Source organism: Suricata suricatta, chromosome 16 (assembly GCF_006229205.1).
Source record: "Suricata suricatta isolate VVHF042 chromosome 16, meerkat_22Aug2017_6uvM2_HiC, whole genome shotgun sequence".
NCBI lineage: Eukaryota > Metazoa > Chordata > Mammalia > Carnivora > Herpestidae > Suricata > Suricata suricatta.
In genome coordinates this window covers 11943443-11961487 of record NC_043715.1, presented here as the reverse complement: position 1 = coordinate 11961487, position 18045 = coordinate 11943443, and the positions used below count along the sequence as shown (strand labels likewise).

The 18045-nt window shown below is 37.7% G+C and overlaps 1 protein-coding gene across 1 annotated transcript in view; it reads right to left on the bottom strand.

The window, feature by feature from the left end:
- GLG1 (golgi glycoprotein 1) overlaps positions 1-18045 on the bottom strand; it is a 150722-nt gene that overhangs the window by 43723 nt on the left and 88954 nt on the right. Inside the window, exon 3 of the mRNA XM_029926345.1 lies at positions 2392-2478. Coding sequence (XP_029782205.1) covers positions 2392-2478 — 87 coding nt within the window. The remainder of the gene's footprint in view (positions 1-2391; positions 2479-18045) is intronic.

Genomic DNA, 18045 nt, shown 5'->3' with positions numbered 1-18045 from the left:
TTTTTGCAACCAAAAGAGACAATTCTCTACTATCACACCACCTATGGTAAATAAGTATAGAGGGCAAAACAAATACACTTTCCCTTTCCAGAAGGTGCTGGGTGAAGGATACACCACACACCCATCACCCCAGAGCCCACTGGGTCTCTTCAAGTCTAATTCTTATGTCAAATCCAGACCAAGTCAAACACTCAGTTCAGGACAGAAGACTGTTTACGTTTAAAGCAGCAAACTTGAGAATTTAAGTAAATAGTCTCACTCTGGCTTCAAGAGGCAGCAGAGATCTTCAACAATCAAGATGAATGCAACTCTTTCAACATAACCCTGAGCTTTTTTTTTTTTTTTGGAGACGACTGAAAAAGAGGGCCATGAATATATTTCCAGGAAAAGGCTTGTTTTGTTTTTGAGCAAAATAAAAGTTTCAAAAGTGAAAGAAGGAATAGCTGCCTGAAATCCTGAGCATTTATAATTCAACCAATGAAAAAACCCTGTGTAAGAACACAAAATTAGTGGCAGACACCTGGGTTTTAAAACTTAATGAAGTGCAAGAGTTCAATACCGCTCTTACACTGGGCAATCAAGTTTACAAATCTGAAGAAAAGCCAGGAGCACATTTTGAATTGAAGCCTCAATAAGAAAATAAATGTGTATTTAGCTTTAATCACTTGAGATTTTACTGAAACACAGAGACTTAATATATATTTGTATTTTAGTTCACCACGAATTACAAAAGGGCATAGTGTTTGAATTAAAAGATTATGCTTTCCTTCAACCATTCCATTGGTTAGAAGTTTAATAAGACAGAAGGAAAATTTCTATGATTAACAGCAAGAACAGCACTGAAATCATCAACATATTTGTAAATGGGAGTAAACTCTGAAGTGGCTGGTTCATAAGGTACCATTAGAAAACTGTTGCTGTCACTGTTTTGACATGAAGCAGGAGGAAAGCGGGAAGTGGGAAGTATTTGGCTAAATGCTGGAGAGTAAATAAAAAGTTTGGTTTGCAATTTATAGGTATTCTTGTGATGCTGTTTTTCTCCTAGCAAACAGGACTGCAAGAAAGAGGATAGGAGGAAGATGTAGAATGAAACGTTTTGGCAACTATGTTCTTCCTGATATTTAATTTTCCTGACTCCAGTATAATCTCCCTCTGGGGAGGGATAAATTCCCTTTTTTACTTGAAATCTTTGACAAAACCATAATACCCCAAAAGGTTGCAAGAGGACCCTCATTACACACACATTACAAGAAAACCCATTACACGTATATATATCTTTTATAAGCCAGCCAAGAGTGAGATTACTCTGATGAATCTGCAGAGACTGAGCAAAATTTCCACAGGGCAACTAAACTGGGAGATACAGCTAACCATATAGCTAGCTAACGGAGTATGACGTGCACAACACTAAAGCCAAAGCCCAACGTTTCCAAAGACACGCTATTCTATTCTGGAGCCCCAAGGGAAATATGAAAAACGGTAACTGCTTTAAAAGAATAAAACATATCGGATCCAGTATTAAAAGGTTTGAGGAAGAAAAAAGGTTCTACAACAGGGTCCCCAAATGATGCAATTGAGGAACAAAAGCTGAGGGCTAGTCTGGTTGGAATAGGGTCTTCCATAAGAGAGGGATCCTGAATTACGTCATCAGTAGGGTAGTTTGAGGAGAGATCTAGATGTTGCAAGATGTATATTTATTAACTTTGAGTTGGAAAAAACAGCAACTGTTCATTGTGATTCTTATACATCAGTATGCAGAATTCTGTTTTTTTTAAATTTCTATCACTGATTCCAAAAAATAAAATAAAAATAGCAATACCACAATTTTCACTAATATCATTTGTTATTCACACTGAATCAAGACAGTTGAAAAGTTTCCCCAATTAGCATCTGTACAATGCCATACGATTTTCATTAATTATTTTTGCTTTTATACTCAACATCCAACTATAACAACATACATAATACTTTCAATAACCTTTTTAATGCTAACCCCTATTACTGATCCAAATGCATAACTCAGAAATGCTGAAAAGCCTCTTGGGGAGATCATTCTGACACGCTTCAGACATCAGCAGATTGTAAAAAGTGTTGAGCGCAGCACTGATGACAGAAGCAGTTGTGTCTTCCGTCTGGGGACCAACGGAGCTCGATTTCCAAGGTGTCTGAATCAACAGCATCCTACTATAACTGTAGGTGAATGTTAACAAACAAAGGAGGCTAGTTACACTCCCACTGCCGCTGTGGCCTCTCTCAGACAATACAGATGTGAATTCCAAGACAATTAAAGTAACTGAGTCAATCATTCCTCCCTTAATGACTGGTCTGGTCAACAGATGTAATTTTTTCTTCTAAACCATTAAATACCCACAATATTCTTTTACAACCTACCTCTGATATGGTAGATTTGCAAACCTCTCTGGCCACAGATTCAAATTTGGGGTCCGTAGTTAGATTCAGCTTGTAATTCCACAATAACTAGATATAAGAGAAAAAAACAAAAAACAACACTGCAGTTAGGATAGTAATGGTTACTGTAAGTGATAAAAGTCCATTAAATAGGGTCAGATAAAAGCATATTCAGTTAATGAAAAGTAAGGTAAGAGAGGTGCCTGGCTGGCTCAGTCAGTAAAACATATAACTCCTGGTCTTAGGGTTTTGAGTTTGAGCCCCACATTGGGTAGAGAGATTACTTAAATATTTTTTTAAATGTTTTATTTACTTTTGATACAGAGAGAGACAGAGCATGAGAGGGGGAGGGTCAGAGAGAGAAGGAGACACAGAACAGGAAGCAGGCTCCAGGCTCGGAGCTAGCTGTCAGCACAGAGCCCGACGCGGGGCTCAAACCCATGAATGTGAGATCTGACCTGAGCCAAAGTTGGAGGCTTAACCGACTGAGCCACCCAGGCGTTGAGAGATTATTTAAAAAAATTAAATCTTAAAAAAAAAAAAGAAAAGGTAAAAATGTCATTTTGTTTATAGATAAAAGAAAAAACTGGGGGTGCCTGGGTGGCTCAGCTGGTTAAGGGTCCTACTCTTACTTTCGGCTCAGGTCATGATCTCACAGTTGGTAAGTCTTAGCCCCACATCAGGATCTGTGCTGATGGCTCAGAGCCTTCTTGGGGTTCTGTCTCTCCTCTCTGCCCCTTCCCTGCTTGTGTGGGCACATGCACCCATGCTCTCTCTCTTAAAAAAAAAAGACAGGGGTGCCTAGATGGCTCAGCTGGTCTGACTTCAACTCAGGTCATGATCTCATGGCTCGGCTTGTGAGTTTGAGCCCCACGTCAGGCTATGTGCTTTTTTAAGTCAAGAAAAAATTGCAATTAAAATCCCTGGTATGGTTTTCAGAGAAAACATTAATAGGGCTGTACAAGCTAAATTTTATTAAACCTATTAAAAGTATTACTCCAAAACTCAGATTTGGTGGGTTTAGTTACAGATTTCACAATCTACAGTGCTTTCACAGATCAGTTTTATAAAGGGGAGATGTCCAGAGTCTAGATTCCAGGTCTAACTATCTTTATTCCTTTAAAACTCTCCCTTGTCTTGACATATACATGCTAAGGTCTACTTTACACAATTGTTTAGACATGCTTTAAACTACAAAATATCTAAAGCCATTACTATTCATGGGTGAGGGCTGAATATTACCTTACCTTTGAAGGTTTAACTTAAAAATTTTCAATATATGACACAATTTCTGAAAAGTAGCCAAAAGGAGCTCAGATGGAGAGACAGAGCGGGGACTTTATATGATGTTGAAAATGAAGAGATTGAGAGAGGGAGAAGCAGTTCACAAGCCTTCCTCTTTGCTATACTCCAAGACTAAACAATCCAATCAATAGTACTCACTGATTCACTCAAACATTTGCTTAGCACTTATGACATACCACACACAGTCTAAACTCAAGGTCTTCATAGGGTATTAGAGGAAATTAAAAAAAAAAAAGGTGTGCCAATATTTAATGTATTAGGAGCTAGGAGTTAAAACAAGAGGAGAAAGACAAAGACCATCCAGTGGTGGCTATGGTCAATGGCAAAGTACTATTATTTGATTAACAGCAACATAAGGTACCACAGCAGTACAGGGGAGGAATACCCCAGACTGCGTTGGGGCGTTTGGTCCAGTACAGTTTATCATAGAAAGTGTTATATAAGATGAAACCTGAAAGACCAGCAGTTAGCCATAGTGAAGGGGTAAAGAGAAGACTATTAGGTAAAGGAAATAGCATGCACAGAACCTCACTGAAAGTGATGCAGAGCATGTCAGAGGAAGCCAACTTCAATGGAAGACTGACTCTGGAAAGGGAGGCCTGGGTCAGATCATAAAGCCCTAATAAGCTATGTCTGTGCTTCAATGTGAGAGTAACGAGGAGTCACTGAAGGGAAAGGGAGTGACATGATCAGATCTGCTTTTTAGAAGATGAACAGACGCTTATACAACCTGTGTTAGGAACAACATGGATTAGAAATAATCCGTTAATTCTGTATAGGAGTACTATAACATTTTCTTTAGAAAATTTTGTGAATAAATAAAATATGAAATAGGAGTAGGATTTCATCTCTTCTCAAAAAAAAAACCAAGCTCTAATCTCTCAACTCTTATCAATAAGTGAGTTTTTAGAAAAAAAACGAGTAGAATCTGGCCATCATCTATAATAAAAGCTCTTAAGAGGACGAACTTCTGCCTTGTTCAGCATGGTGCATGTCCGGGGCCCCGAAGGGGGACTGATGGAACACATAGGTATCAAAAAATATTTGTTAACTACATAAACAAAAGAACAAACTTATACCATGAGTGGCAAGTTCAAACAACAGGACCTTTGAGGCCGAACTGAGAAGGGTACAGCAGAAGCCCAGCTCTAAGAGAAGAAATCTTGGGCTTCCTGGCTCCTCACAAGCAAAGATGAATCAGGTGAATCAAAAGACAAAGTTAGAATTTATACAAATACATTTTACAATTATGTATAATTCAGTCAGTACTACTTGGTCATTAAATTTAATGTTTTAAAATTAAAGCAACATTCTTCTTTTAAAATTAAGAACATTCTAATATTCTGTATGTACATCTAACCAAAGACATATTAAAATTTTTCCTCTTCATTGAGTAACTTGTAGCGGACTCAGTGCCGGTTCTTTCATTAAGAAAGATTGGAATGCTGGTGCAGTCACTCTGGAAAACAGTATGGAGGTTCCTAAAAATTAAAAAGGAACTACCCTCTGACCCAGCAATTGCACTATTAGGTATTTATCCAAAGGATACAGGTACACTGTTTTGAAGGGGCACATGCACCCCAAGGTTTATAGCAGCACTATCAACAGCAGCCAAAGTATAGAAAGAGCCCAAATGTCTGTTGTTGGATGAATGGATAAAGAAAACATGGTATGTGTACACACACACACACACACACACACACACACACACACACACACACAATGGAGTACTACTCGGCAATCAAAAAGAATGAAATCTTGCCATTTGCAACTATGTGGATGGAACTGGAGGATATTATACTAAGTGAAATTAGTCGGAGAAAGACAAATATCCTATGACTTCACTCATATGAGGAGTTTAAAATACAAAACAGATGAATATAAGGGAAGGGAAGCAAAAATAATTAACAGAGAGGGGGACAAAACATAAGAGACTCTTAAATATGGAGAACAAACAAGGGTACTGGAGGGGTTCTGGGAGGGAGGATAGGCTAAATGGGTAAGGGGCAGTAAGAAATCTACTCCTGAAATCATTGTTGCACTAGATGCTAACTAACTTGAATGTAAATTAAAATAATAAATTTTAAAAAATAAAGAAATAATGGAAACTCAGAGGATTCGTTCCACAACCCAAAAATATTCATATAAAAATGATTACAATAGTGTAATATAATACAAAATAATAAAGAAAATACAAAAAAAGAAAGAAAGGGAGGGAGCGAAAGAAAGAAAAGAAAGATAAAGGAAGGAAAGGAAAAGAAAGGAAAGACAAGAAAGCAAGAAAGAAAAGTTGTCTGGTAGCTCAAGGATTTAGAGTAAACAGCAACAAATGACAGAAGAATTATAAAATACAAACGACAGAGTGCTTCCTTACTTTTATGCAAACACTGATGTCATGTGATGGGCTAGAAATTCCTTTTTGTCAAAGCCATTTAAATAATCACTTAGATATTCTGAAATGTCTTTAACTTTTAATTTGGAACCTCCCATCCTTCATTTTTCTTTCTTTTTCTTTGAGAGAGAATTCACATACTATAATAGCCACCATTTAAAAGTGTACAATTCAGTAGTTTTCAGTGTATTCACAAGTGGTGCAACATCACAATTTTCTAATTCTAGGGCATGCTCATCACCCCAAGTAGAAACCCCACACCCATTTTGTCACTCCTCACCCTTCCTGCTCCCAACCTTTGGCAAGCATTAATTTATTTCTTGTTCTTTTACGTTTTATTTATTGGGGCATCTGGGCGGCTCTGTCAGTTGAGCGTGACTTTGGTTTGTGTCACGATCTCATGGTTCTAGAGTTTGATCCCTGCAAGGGGCTTGCTGGTGTCAGCACAGAACCCGCTTTGCATTCCTTAAATAAACATTTAGAGAAAAAAGTTTATTTCTTTTGCAGGGGTGAGGGGCAGAGAGAGATGGAGAGAGAATCCCAAGCAGGCTCCATGTTGTCAGTGCAGAGCCCGACGTGAGGCACAAACCCATGAACCATGAGATAATTAAGTGAACCACCCAGGCACTCTCTTGCTTTTTTATTTTGAATAAGACCTAATAATGATTACTACTCTAGAAAGGGAATTCAGCACAGGTTGCCAGCACTATCTTTTCCTTTAGAAAACAAACACACATTGCACTTCATTACTGACAGCGGATTACTCATTCCATACTTGACAAATGTCCTCTCCTGAGTGGTTATTATCAACTAAGAAAAATAGCTGCAAATGACAGTAAGTGCTTTCGATTAGCAGAATGCATTTCAGCTTCAACTTTCTTAAACATAAGGTATTTATTTTTAATTCATCTACATACCCATCTCCCTCTCCCAGACACATATTGAGTAACTACTCTAACCTGGAATCCTGCTAGGTGACAAAATTGAGGTGAAGAAAAAAGCCTCTGTCGCAGTATTCAAGTGGCTCAACCAAAGGAGCCAAAATATTTGAAAAAGTCGACTGAGAAGAAAATAAGCAAAGATATAGTGTGGTAAATCTGATACCAGATGCATGCAGAAGATATTATGGGAATATAAAGGAAGAAAATGGCACAGTGAAATGTGGAGGACGGGCAAGTGTGGGAAATAATGACCAAGTTACACTGGTCATTTTACCAGCTAAAAGCCATGCACTGCTGGATGGAGGAAGATGGGATGTATCTGAGATATTTAGGATAATGACAAGCTCTGGGTGTGGAGGGTGAAGCAAAAATCTTTCTTCACAGCCAAGCTCCTTGAAAGTATGTATAGCTCATTTTATCTACTTCCTATTCATTTTACAACTTTTAAATCTAAGTTGTTTAGTTGAATAGTTCTACAAAGGTAGTTAAAAAAAATCAAAACAAGTAGTTTGCTGAAAAGTCATTTTCTGAAGTCCTACCAATTCCTCATAAATAAATACTTCAAATTTCTTTAGTTTTTTTATAGTAATTATCTCTACAATTTTAAACTACCTAATTACCATTTCTTGATTTGTTAGTTTTAGATATTCTATAATATTCTATAATAGCTTTATACTGTAAAAGATAAGGAATAAACTTTTATATGTTTCTTCTTGATCTCAATCCTCCCAATACAGGTAAATCATAATGTACAGATGGTCAGTATAGGTACATTATTGATGACGTACCTAAGTACACACACTGAGCCCTACAGAACATTATCATTCTGTTCTTTCTACTTATAGTCTATTATAGAGTTAACAGTCATTTATTTCATGGGCCTATTTTTCACCATGGTCATTACCAGTTAATCCCCAATCTCTACTGGAAAAATAAAGAGTCTGGTTCTAGAAATGACTATGAGGCAGAGTAAAAATGTGAAGTCAGCAGTTGGGAGTGTGGAGTTCTGTGGAAAGGAGTAGGCTAGATAAAAGACAGGAACCACACTGTCGCCAGGATGGCATCGAATGTGCCAGGGAAATCCTGGTGGCAGTCTGCTCAGCCATCTGGAGGGATGTTCTCTCCACAAAATAGCTCAGGTGTGAGAAGACAAGACTCAAAATGGGCACTGGGAAGAAGCGTGGCTTAGACGACGCATGCCCCATGGGAGCCACTATCTCTTATAACAACCCTCTGGGAACAGCTTTCAGGGTCTCTGCAAGGGACACACTCAGGTATGAGTCACCACATCAGGGAAGCCCAAATATGGCATCCCTATCGAGTAATTATAATTCACTTACAGTTCTTTTGGGTCCAAACAGAATTTACCAACTAGGGTCATTTTCATCTTCAGCTATACTGCCTTGAAGCTTAGTGGGTATTTTTTTTTAATTTTTTTTAAATGTTTTATTTATTTTTTATACAGAGAGAGACAGAGCATGAGAGGAGGAGGGGCAGAGAGAGAAGGAGACACAGAACCAGAAGCAGGCTCCAGGCTCTGAGCTGGCTGTCAGCACAGAGCCCGACGCGGGGCTCGAACCCACGAACGTGAGATCTGACCTGAGCCCAAGTCGGAGGCCCAACCGACTGAGCCACCCAGGCGCCCCAGCTTAGTGGGTATTTTACTCCTACCATGTTACCAGAAAACTGAGTTACATAGTAGAATTCAAATTTGCATGAAGAAAGGGAAAAGGTTTTATTAACCTTTCACTCACAGGGCTATTAAAATAAGCTGCTATAAACATTCTTGAAGTGACACATAAACATTCCAGTTGAGAAAATAAATATCTGGAAGTGAAATGGTTGTAACACGTATTGTGCTTATGTTCAGCTTTAGTACATAATGCCAAGCAGCTTCAAAAGTAGTAACATTTACATTATTACCATCAATGCATGAAATTTCTCCTATTCCATATTCACATCAATACTTGGTACTGAAACCATCAGTCTTTAGAATTTTGGCAATTTATCTAATGGTGAATCACTGAGGTTTTCATTTCCATTTCCCTGATGACTAGTGAGGTTGAGTACCTTTTCATTTATTTATAGGTCATTCAGGTATCATCTTTAGGCAATGGATGTTCAAGTATCTTACCCATTTTTCTTTTTTTCCTTTTCCTTAAAGTTGTATTTATCTAAGTAATCGCTACACCCAATGTGGGGCTCGAACTCATGACCTGGAGATCAAGAGTTGCATACTCTTCCAACTGAGCCAGTCAGGTGCCCTTCCTTTTTTTTTTTTTTTAAAGGGCCTATCTCAGATTTGTCCATCCAATAGTTATGTTGCATCTTAAGGCACAATTTCTATCTTAACACTCATTTAAATTAAAAAGAACAAACAAAACCACCAAACAACAGTTCCCTCATTTCTCTCATCCTCCGCCCCACTCCCCTACCACCACCAATCTGCTCTCTGTAACTAGGAGCTTCGTTTGTGTGACTTTTAAATTTATTTAGATCCAGCACATAAGAGGGAGCATACAGTACTTGTTTTCTGTTTTTGTTCTTTTTTAAAAAATCATACAAACATTTGCTCTATCCCTGCCTACAGGTGGAGAAGGGGCCAGGGCCCTACAGGGGCTACAAGCCTTTGCAGACAGCCGGACCTTGGGTAGGGTTAGGGCTCCTGCAGGAACAGGGTCCAGAGGCTGGATGGCCTCACGGGGCGGGGTCTTGAAGGTGAGGCCTTGAGGGCTGACACAGGAGCTGTTTCGGCTATCAAAGGTCATGGAGTCTAGGTGGGTTTGGGGAGACCAATTTCCCTGCTCTGGCCCAGGCCAGGATGGACTCTCAGTCTTGGTGGCTGCTGAGGTGGCAGGTCCCCCAACTCCCCTCCACCAAGAGGGAAGACAAAGCCAGGGTCTTCTTCCTCTGGTTGGAAGAAGACAACTGTGCCAGGCCCTGGGTTTAAATTACAAATAATAAAAACAACAATATAAAAATTTAAAAAAGTGTTTAATGTTTATTTGAGAGAGAGAGCACGCGAATGGGTGAGAGGCAGAGAGAGAGGGAGACAGAATCTGAAGCTCCAGGCTCTGAGCTGTCAGTACAAAGCCTGACACAGGGCTCAAACTCACAAACCGTGACATTATGACCAGAGCCGAAGTTGGGTGTTTAACCGACTAAGCTACTCAGGCACCCCAACAATACAAAAATTTAGAAGACAGCCCTTGTCCCAAACACCCACAGCCAGCCTGCCTGGCCTGACGCCCCACCCCCAGCAGGAAAGAAGAGTGAGGGACTCAGCAGGACTCACTGGGGTTTCACTTTAATATAATGTTTAAAGAAAAAAACCATAATGTTTAGCATTATTTCACTTTAGCATAATGCCTTCAAGGTCCCATCATGTTCTCACAAATGGCAATATTTCATTTTTTATAGCTAAATAATACTCATCTGTATATATATCACATTTTTTTAATCCATTCCTCTATCAATGGATACTTAAGCTGTTTCCATGTCTTGGCTACTGTAAATAAATGCCATAATGAACATGAAGGTACACATATCTTTTCAAGTTAGTGTTTTCATTTTCTTGGAATAAATACCCAAAAATGGAATTGCTGAATCATTATGGTAGCTCTATTTTTAATTTTGTGAGGAACTCTATACTATTTTCCATAGTGACTGCACTAATTTACATTCCCACCAACAGTGCATGAGGATTCCCTCTGCTCTACACCTTCACCAGCATGTTTTACTTGTAGTCTTTTTGATAACAGCCATTCTGACAGGTGTGGAGTGATAGCTCATCATGGTTTTGATTTGCATTTCTCTGACGATCAATGATGTTGAGCATCTTTCCATGTATTTATTGGCTCTCTGTATGTCTTTAGAAAAATGTCTATTTGATTGTTTCCTTTGCTGTGCAGAAGTTGTATAGTGTGATACAGTCCCACTTGTTTTGTTTTGGGTGTCAATCCAAAAAATCATCACAAGACCTTATGTCAAGTTTACCATCTATGTTTTCTTCCAAGAGTTTTACGGTAGCAGGTCTTATGTTCAAGTCTCTAAACTATCTGAGTTAATTTTTGTGTGTGGTGCAATACAGCGGTCCAATTTTCCCAACACCATTCATCTGAGAAACCGTCCTTTCCCCAGTGTATATTCTTTGCTCCTGTGTTATAAATTAGCTCACCACCATGCATGTGTTTATTTCTGGGCTCTCTATTCTGTTCCATTGATCTTTATGTCTATTTTCAGGCCGATACCATATTGCTTTGGTTACTATAGCTTTGTAATACAGTTTTTTTTAATGTTTTTTTTTAATGTTTTATTTATTTTTGATACAGAGAGATAGAGCATGAGAGGGGAGGGGCAGAGAGAGGAGGAGACACAGAACAGGAAGCAGGCTCCAGGCTCTGGGCTAGCTGTCAGCACAGAGCCTGACGCGGGGCTCGAACCCACGAACATGAGATCTGACCTGAGCCGAAGTCAGACGCTTAACCGACTGAGCCACCCAGGCGCCCCTGTAATACAGTTTGAAAACAGGGAGTGTGATGCCTCCAGCTTTGTTCTTTCCCAAGACTGCTCTGGCTATTTGGGGATCTTGAATGATTCCATACAAATTGTGGGATTGCTTGTTCTATTTTTGTAAAAAATGCCATTAGAATTTTGATAGGAATTGCACTGAATCCGTACATGGCTTTGGGTAGTATGGACATTTTAACAATATTAATTCTTCCAATCCATAAGCATGGAATATATTTCCATTTATTTGTATCATCTTTGATTTCTTTCATTAACGTCTTATAGTTTCTGACATACAGGTTTTTTAGTTCCTTGGTTAAATTTATCTTGCCCATTTTTCTTTTGTCTTTATTGCTTTGTATGAATTCTTAACATATTGTGGATATACAGTCAGATATATGTATTAAAAATATTTCCTCCTCCTCTGTGGCTTGCCTTTATACATTTTTAAAAAACGTTTTTAACATTTATTTACTGAGAGACAGAGCATGAGTGGGGGAGGGGCAGAGAGAGAAGGAGTGACAGATTCTAAAGCAGACTCCAGGCTCTAAGCTGTCAGCACAGAGCCCGATGCAGGGCTCGAACTTATGAACCACAAGATCAGGACCTGAGCTGAGGTCAGATGCTTAACCGGTTGACTGAGACACTCAGGCGCTCCTCCATACTCTTAATATCATACTTGATAAAATAAAATTCAATGTAATACAATGTATCTTTTGCTTTGTTTACTGCTTTTTGTTTCCCATTTATTAAATCTTTACTAATCTCAGTCACAAAATATTCTTTTATGTTATCTTCTAGAAATTTTATTATTTTAAAATTCTCATTTAGATCTATAAGCATCTAGAACAGATTTTCTGTGAACTGTAACAGTGTGCAGCAAGGTTAAAATTCTTTTATTCAAGTGTCTCTTTCTCTAGAGAGGTCTACCTGTTGACCCCTGTGCCTTTAATATGCAGCCTTAATTACTACTAGTGTACATTAAGTCTTCAATCAGATGGTGAAATATTTTTCTGCTTGGCTCTTTTCAAGATTGTTTTGGCTATTATTGGCCCTCTGTGTTTCCAAGTAAATTTGGGAATCAGCTTGCCATTTCACTTACAACAAATACAAGATGGCACAGTATCTAGAGACTGTTTAATAAGAGTTAACATTTTTATAATACGGAGTCTTCCAACTCCTGAGCATAGTGTGTGGGGAGATATATAGATATATATACACACACATACACATTCACACACACACACACACACACACACACACACACACACACACACATATTCCTTCGTTTGTCTAATTTTCCTGAAAAACATTTTGTGGTTCCCTATAGAGAGGTCTTACATGTTTTTGTTAGATTTATTCCTATTTGATGTTTTATATGCTAATCACTGTCACCTTTAAATTCACTTAAAAAATCAACTTGTGAGGGTACCTGGGTGGCTCAGTCAGTTAAGCAACTGACTCTTGATTTTGGCTCAAGTCATGACCTCACAGTTGGGAGTGAGATGGAGCCTGCTTGAAATTCTCTTTCTCTTTGCCTCGGCCCCTCACCCACTCATGCTCTTTCTCGCTCTCTACAAAAAAAAAAACAAAAACAAAAACAAAAAACAAAAAAAAGGAAAGAAAAGAAAAGGAAAAAATGAGCTTGTTATCACTAAAAACATAATTTTGTGTACTGATCTTATATCTAAGGTCTTAACTAACTTCATGTATTAATAGTCTATCTGTAAGTTCTTTCATCTTTTGTACTTTTGCAATTGTGTCACCTATAAATAATGAGTTTTATTTTTTCCTTTCCAATTAAAAAAATTTTTAAGTTTACTTATTTTGAGAGGGCTAGTGAGTATGAGTGAGGTAGGAGCAGAAAGAGAGGGAGAGAGAACTCCAAGCAGGCTCCACACTGTCAGTGCAGAGCCCAACACGGGGCTCAAATCCACAACCATAAGCTAATGACCTGAGCTGAGATCAAGAGTTGGGCATTTAACCAACTGAGCCACCCAAGCGCCCCACTTTTCCAATTTTTCAAAAGTAATCTCTACACCCAGCATGGGCTTGAACCCATAACCTAGAGATCAAGAGGTGCATGCTGTACTGAGTCAGCCAAGCACCACCCGCTTTCAATTTTTACCTATTTTCTTTTTTTCTACCCTCCTACATTGGCTAAGATCTCTGTGACAATGGAGTCAACTATGTCTTGTAGCCAATTTTGGGTAGAAAACTGTTAATATTTCATCATGTTTGCCGTAGGTCTTCCCCCTGACCCCAGTCTTAATGAAGCCCTATATCCTTTATTAGCTATTAGGATCTAATACAGCTTTAGACTTCTTTCACTTCTTCATTGCTACTAATGTGTATCAGTTTTTCTAATTACAAAAGAATATGTATGCTATTCTTTTTTTTTCACTTGTATCCCACTGGGAAAAGGTAGTGGTGTTTTTTTTTTTATCATTTTATTTTTTATTTTCATCATGATAAGCATACTTTTTAGCTTCATCTATTTTACCTATCCCCTCAATCCCCTCCCCTCTGGTAATCATCAGTTTTTTCTCTATAGTGAAAAAGGCTTGCCTCTTTTTTATGCCCCCCCCTTTACTCATCTGTTTTGTTTCTTCAATTCTACATGAGTGAGATCATAGAACATTTATCTTTCTCTGACTGAGTTATTTTCACTTAGCATTATACTCTATAGATCTATCCATGTTGTTGCAAATGGCAAGATTTCATTCTTTTTTATGGCTGAATAATACTCCAGTGTGTGTGTGTGACCTCTTCTTTATCCATTCATCAATCAGTGATACTGGGGGTGCTTTCATAGTTTGACTATTGTAAATAATGTTGCTATAAACACAGGGGTACATGAATTAGTGTTTCTTCTATTTTTGGAGTAAATACCCACTAGTGTGACTACTTAATAATAAGGCAGTTCTATTATTTTCTGAGGAACTTCTATACTGTTCTTCACAGTGGCTGCACCAGTTTGCATTCACACCAACAATGCACAAGGTACATTTCTCTTCACATCCTCATCAACACTTGTTTGTGATGTTAGCCATTCTGACAAGTGTGAGGAGACAGCTCACTGTAGTTGTTTTTGTTGTTGTTATTGCTGTTTGTTTTTTTGGTTACTGTAGTTTTTGATTTGCATTTCCCTGAGATGTGTAATGCTGCGCATCTTTTTATGTGTCTGTTGGCCATGTGTATGTCTTACTTGGAAAAATGCATGTTCATGTCTTCTGCCCATTTTTAATTGGATTATTTTTGGGGAATTGAGTTGTAGATGATCTTTATATACTTTAGAAGCTAACCCTTCATCATATATGTCATTTGGAAATAATCTTCTCCCATTCTGTAGGCTGCCTTTTAGTTTTGTTAACTGTTTCTTTTGTTGTGCAAAAACATTTTATTGTGATGTAGTCCCAACAGTTTATTTTTGCTGCTATTGGTCTTTTTACAACCACATGTTATCAGGTTAATTAAATAAATTCTCTCCTAGGATGGGTGTTGAAATTATAAATCTGAACCTTAATTGGATATTTTATGACATTAAGGAATTAGGAGATTTTTTTCAGATATAACAATATTGTTATTTAAAAAATTTTTTCTTTACATTTATTTATTATTGAGAGACAGAGCATGAGCAGGGGAGGGTCAGAGAAAGAGGGAGACACAGAATCTGAAACAGGCTCCAGGCTCTGAGCTAGCTGTCAGCACAGAGCCCGACGCAGGACTCGAACCCATGAACTGGGAGATCATGACCTGAGCCGAAGCTGGATGCTCAACCAACTGAGCCACACAGGCGCCCCAACAGTATTGTTATTTTTTAAAAGCCTTTATTTTTAAAGCTATTTAATGAATATTAACAAATGAAATGATGTCTGGGTTCTGCTTCAAAATAATAAAAGGAGGGAAAGTAAGTAGGGTTAGAAATGATACAAGTTGAATCTGAATTAATAAATTGAAGCTAGGTGGTGATTACATGAGTGCTGATTATACTACACTCTTTAGACAAAATTTATGTGCCATAAAATTCACCCTTCTAAAGTATAATTTAGTCTGTATCGGTATATTTAAAGGTAGACAACCATCACCACTATCGAATTCTAGAATATTTTCATCACCCCAAAAAGAAACTCCATGGAACTCGAGAGTATAATGCTAAGCAAAATAAGTGTGTAAGAGAAAGACAAATACTATATGATCTCACTCATATGTGAATTTAAGAAACAAAACAAACAAAGGGGGAAAAGGGTGGGGGAGACAAACCAAAAACTAGATTCTTAACTACAGAGAACAAGCTGATGGTTACCAGAGAGGAGAGAGGTGGCAGGCTGAGTGAAATAAGTGATGGGGATTAAGAACTACACTTGTGATGAGCACCGGTGATATATGGAATTGTTAAATCACTATATTGTATGCCCCAAACTAAGATAACACTGTATGTTAACTATACTGGAATCAATAATAATGATACTAAAGAAAAAAATTTTTAAAAACCCACAACAAAAGAAACTCTATGCCTAATAGCAATCACTTCCCATTCCCTACCTCCCCTAACCCCTGGCAACCACTAATTTTCTATTTTTGTGGATTTGCCTATTTCATATAAACAGAATCATAGGACATTTTGTGTCCAGTTCCCAAGGTTCATCCATAGTGTGGCATGTATCAGTACTTCTTTACTTTTTCCTGGCTATATTGTGTCTCATTTATCCATTTGGGCTGTTTCCACTGTTGACTGTTATAATTAATGCTGCTATGAACACCTGTGTACACATGTGAACATATATTTTCAACTCTCTTGCAAGTCTCTAGGAGTGGAAGTGACTGTTCAGATAATAACTGCTTAACCTTTTGAGGAACTGCCAAATTTCTTCTGTAGTGCCTATGCCATTTTACATTCCCACCAGCAGTGTATGAGGATTTCACTTTCTCCATATTTTCAACACCATCTGCTATTGTCCATCTTTTTTATTACAGTCATCCTAGTGGGTAAAATAATAACACGTGGTTTTGATTTGCATTTCTTTAAGATGAATGTTGTTTAACATCTTTTTATGTGCTTATTGGCAATCTGTATTACCTTCTTTGGAGAAATGTCTATTCAAATCCGTCGCTCATTTAAAAAAATTTTTTTGATGTTTATGTATTTTTGACAGAGAGAGAATGCACAAGCGAGGGAGGGGCAGAGAGAGAGAGAGAGAGAGAGAGAGAGAGAGAGAGAGAGAGAGAAAGAGAGAATGAGAGAGAGAGAGAGAGAGAGAGAGAGATCAAAGCAGGCTGCTCCAGGTTCTAGCTGTCAGCACAGAGCCCAATGCAGGGCTCTAACTCACTAATCATGACATTAGGACCTGAGCTGAAATCAAGATTTGGACGCTTAACCGACAGTCACCCAGGCACCCCTCTATCACTCATTTTAAAGTTTGTTTACTGTTAAGTTGTAAGAGGTTTTCTGTATCTGTAGGACTATTATCAAATATATAATTTGCAAATATTTTCTTTCATTCTGTGGGCTTTCAACTTTCTTGAGGGCTTTCTGAAACACAAGTTTTTAATTTTGATGAAGTCCATTTTACTCTTTTTTTGGTTACTTGTGCTTTAGGTATCATATCTTAAAAACTACTGTCTAATCTAATGTCATTAAGATTTCTACCTATATTTTCTTCTAGGTGATTTATAGTTTAGTTCTTGCATTAGGCCTTTGATTATTTTTATACATGATATGAAATAGGGGTCCAAATTAATTCTTAGGCATATAGATATCAAATTGTCAAAGAACCATTTGTTGAAAAGTCCATTGTTTATCCCGCTGAATTGCTTTGGCACCCTTGTTCAACACCAGTTCACCAATAGATGAATGCGTTTTTTTTCTCGATTCTCAATTCTAGTCCACCATCCTATATGTCTATCCTTATGCCAGTACCACACGGTCTTGATTACTGTAGCTTTGCAGTAAGTTTTGAAACCTGGTAGTATGAATGCTCCAGCTTTGTTATTTTCTCAAGACTGCTTTGGCTATTCTGCATCCCTTACATTTCCATGTGAATTTCAGGTTCAGCATGCCAATTTCTGCAAAGTTGTCAGCAGAAATTTTGATAGGGATTGCAGTGAATCTAGATCAATCTGGGGAATATTTCCATCTTAACAATATTACGTTTTCCAATGCATGAAACAGATGTCTTTTTCTTTAAGTCATCTCTGATTTTGTTCAAAGATGTTTCTACAGAGTTCAGTACACAAATCTTACACTTCTTTTATTAATTCCTACATATTTGATTCTGTCTGAGCTACTGTAAATAAAATTGTTTTAATTTTATTTTCAGGTCATTCATTTTCCATTAGTAAAAATAGAACTGATTTTTTCTTTATCTACTAATCTTATATTCTGTGGCTTTCAGTCTAATTAGGGATGTTAGAAAATTTCCCATATTAAAAACTTTAAAAACTAGTATTGAATTTAGTTAAATGCTTTTAATGTATCTATTGAAATGA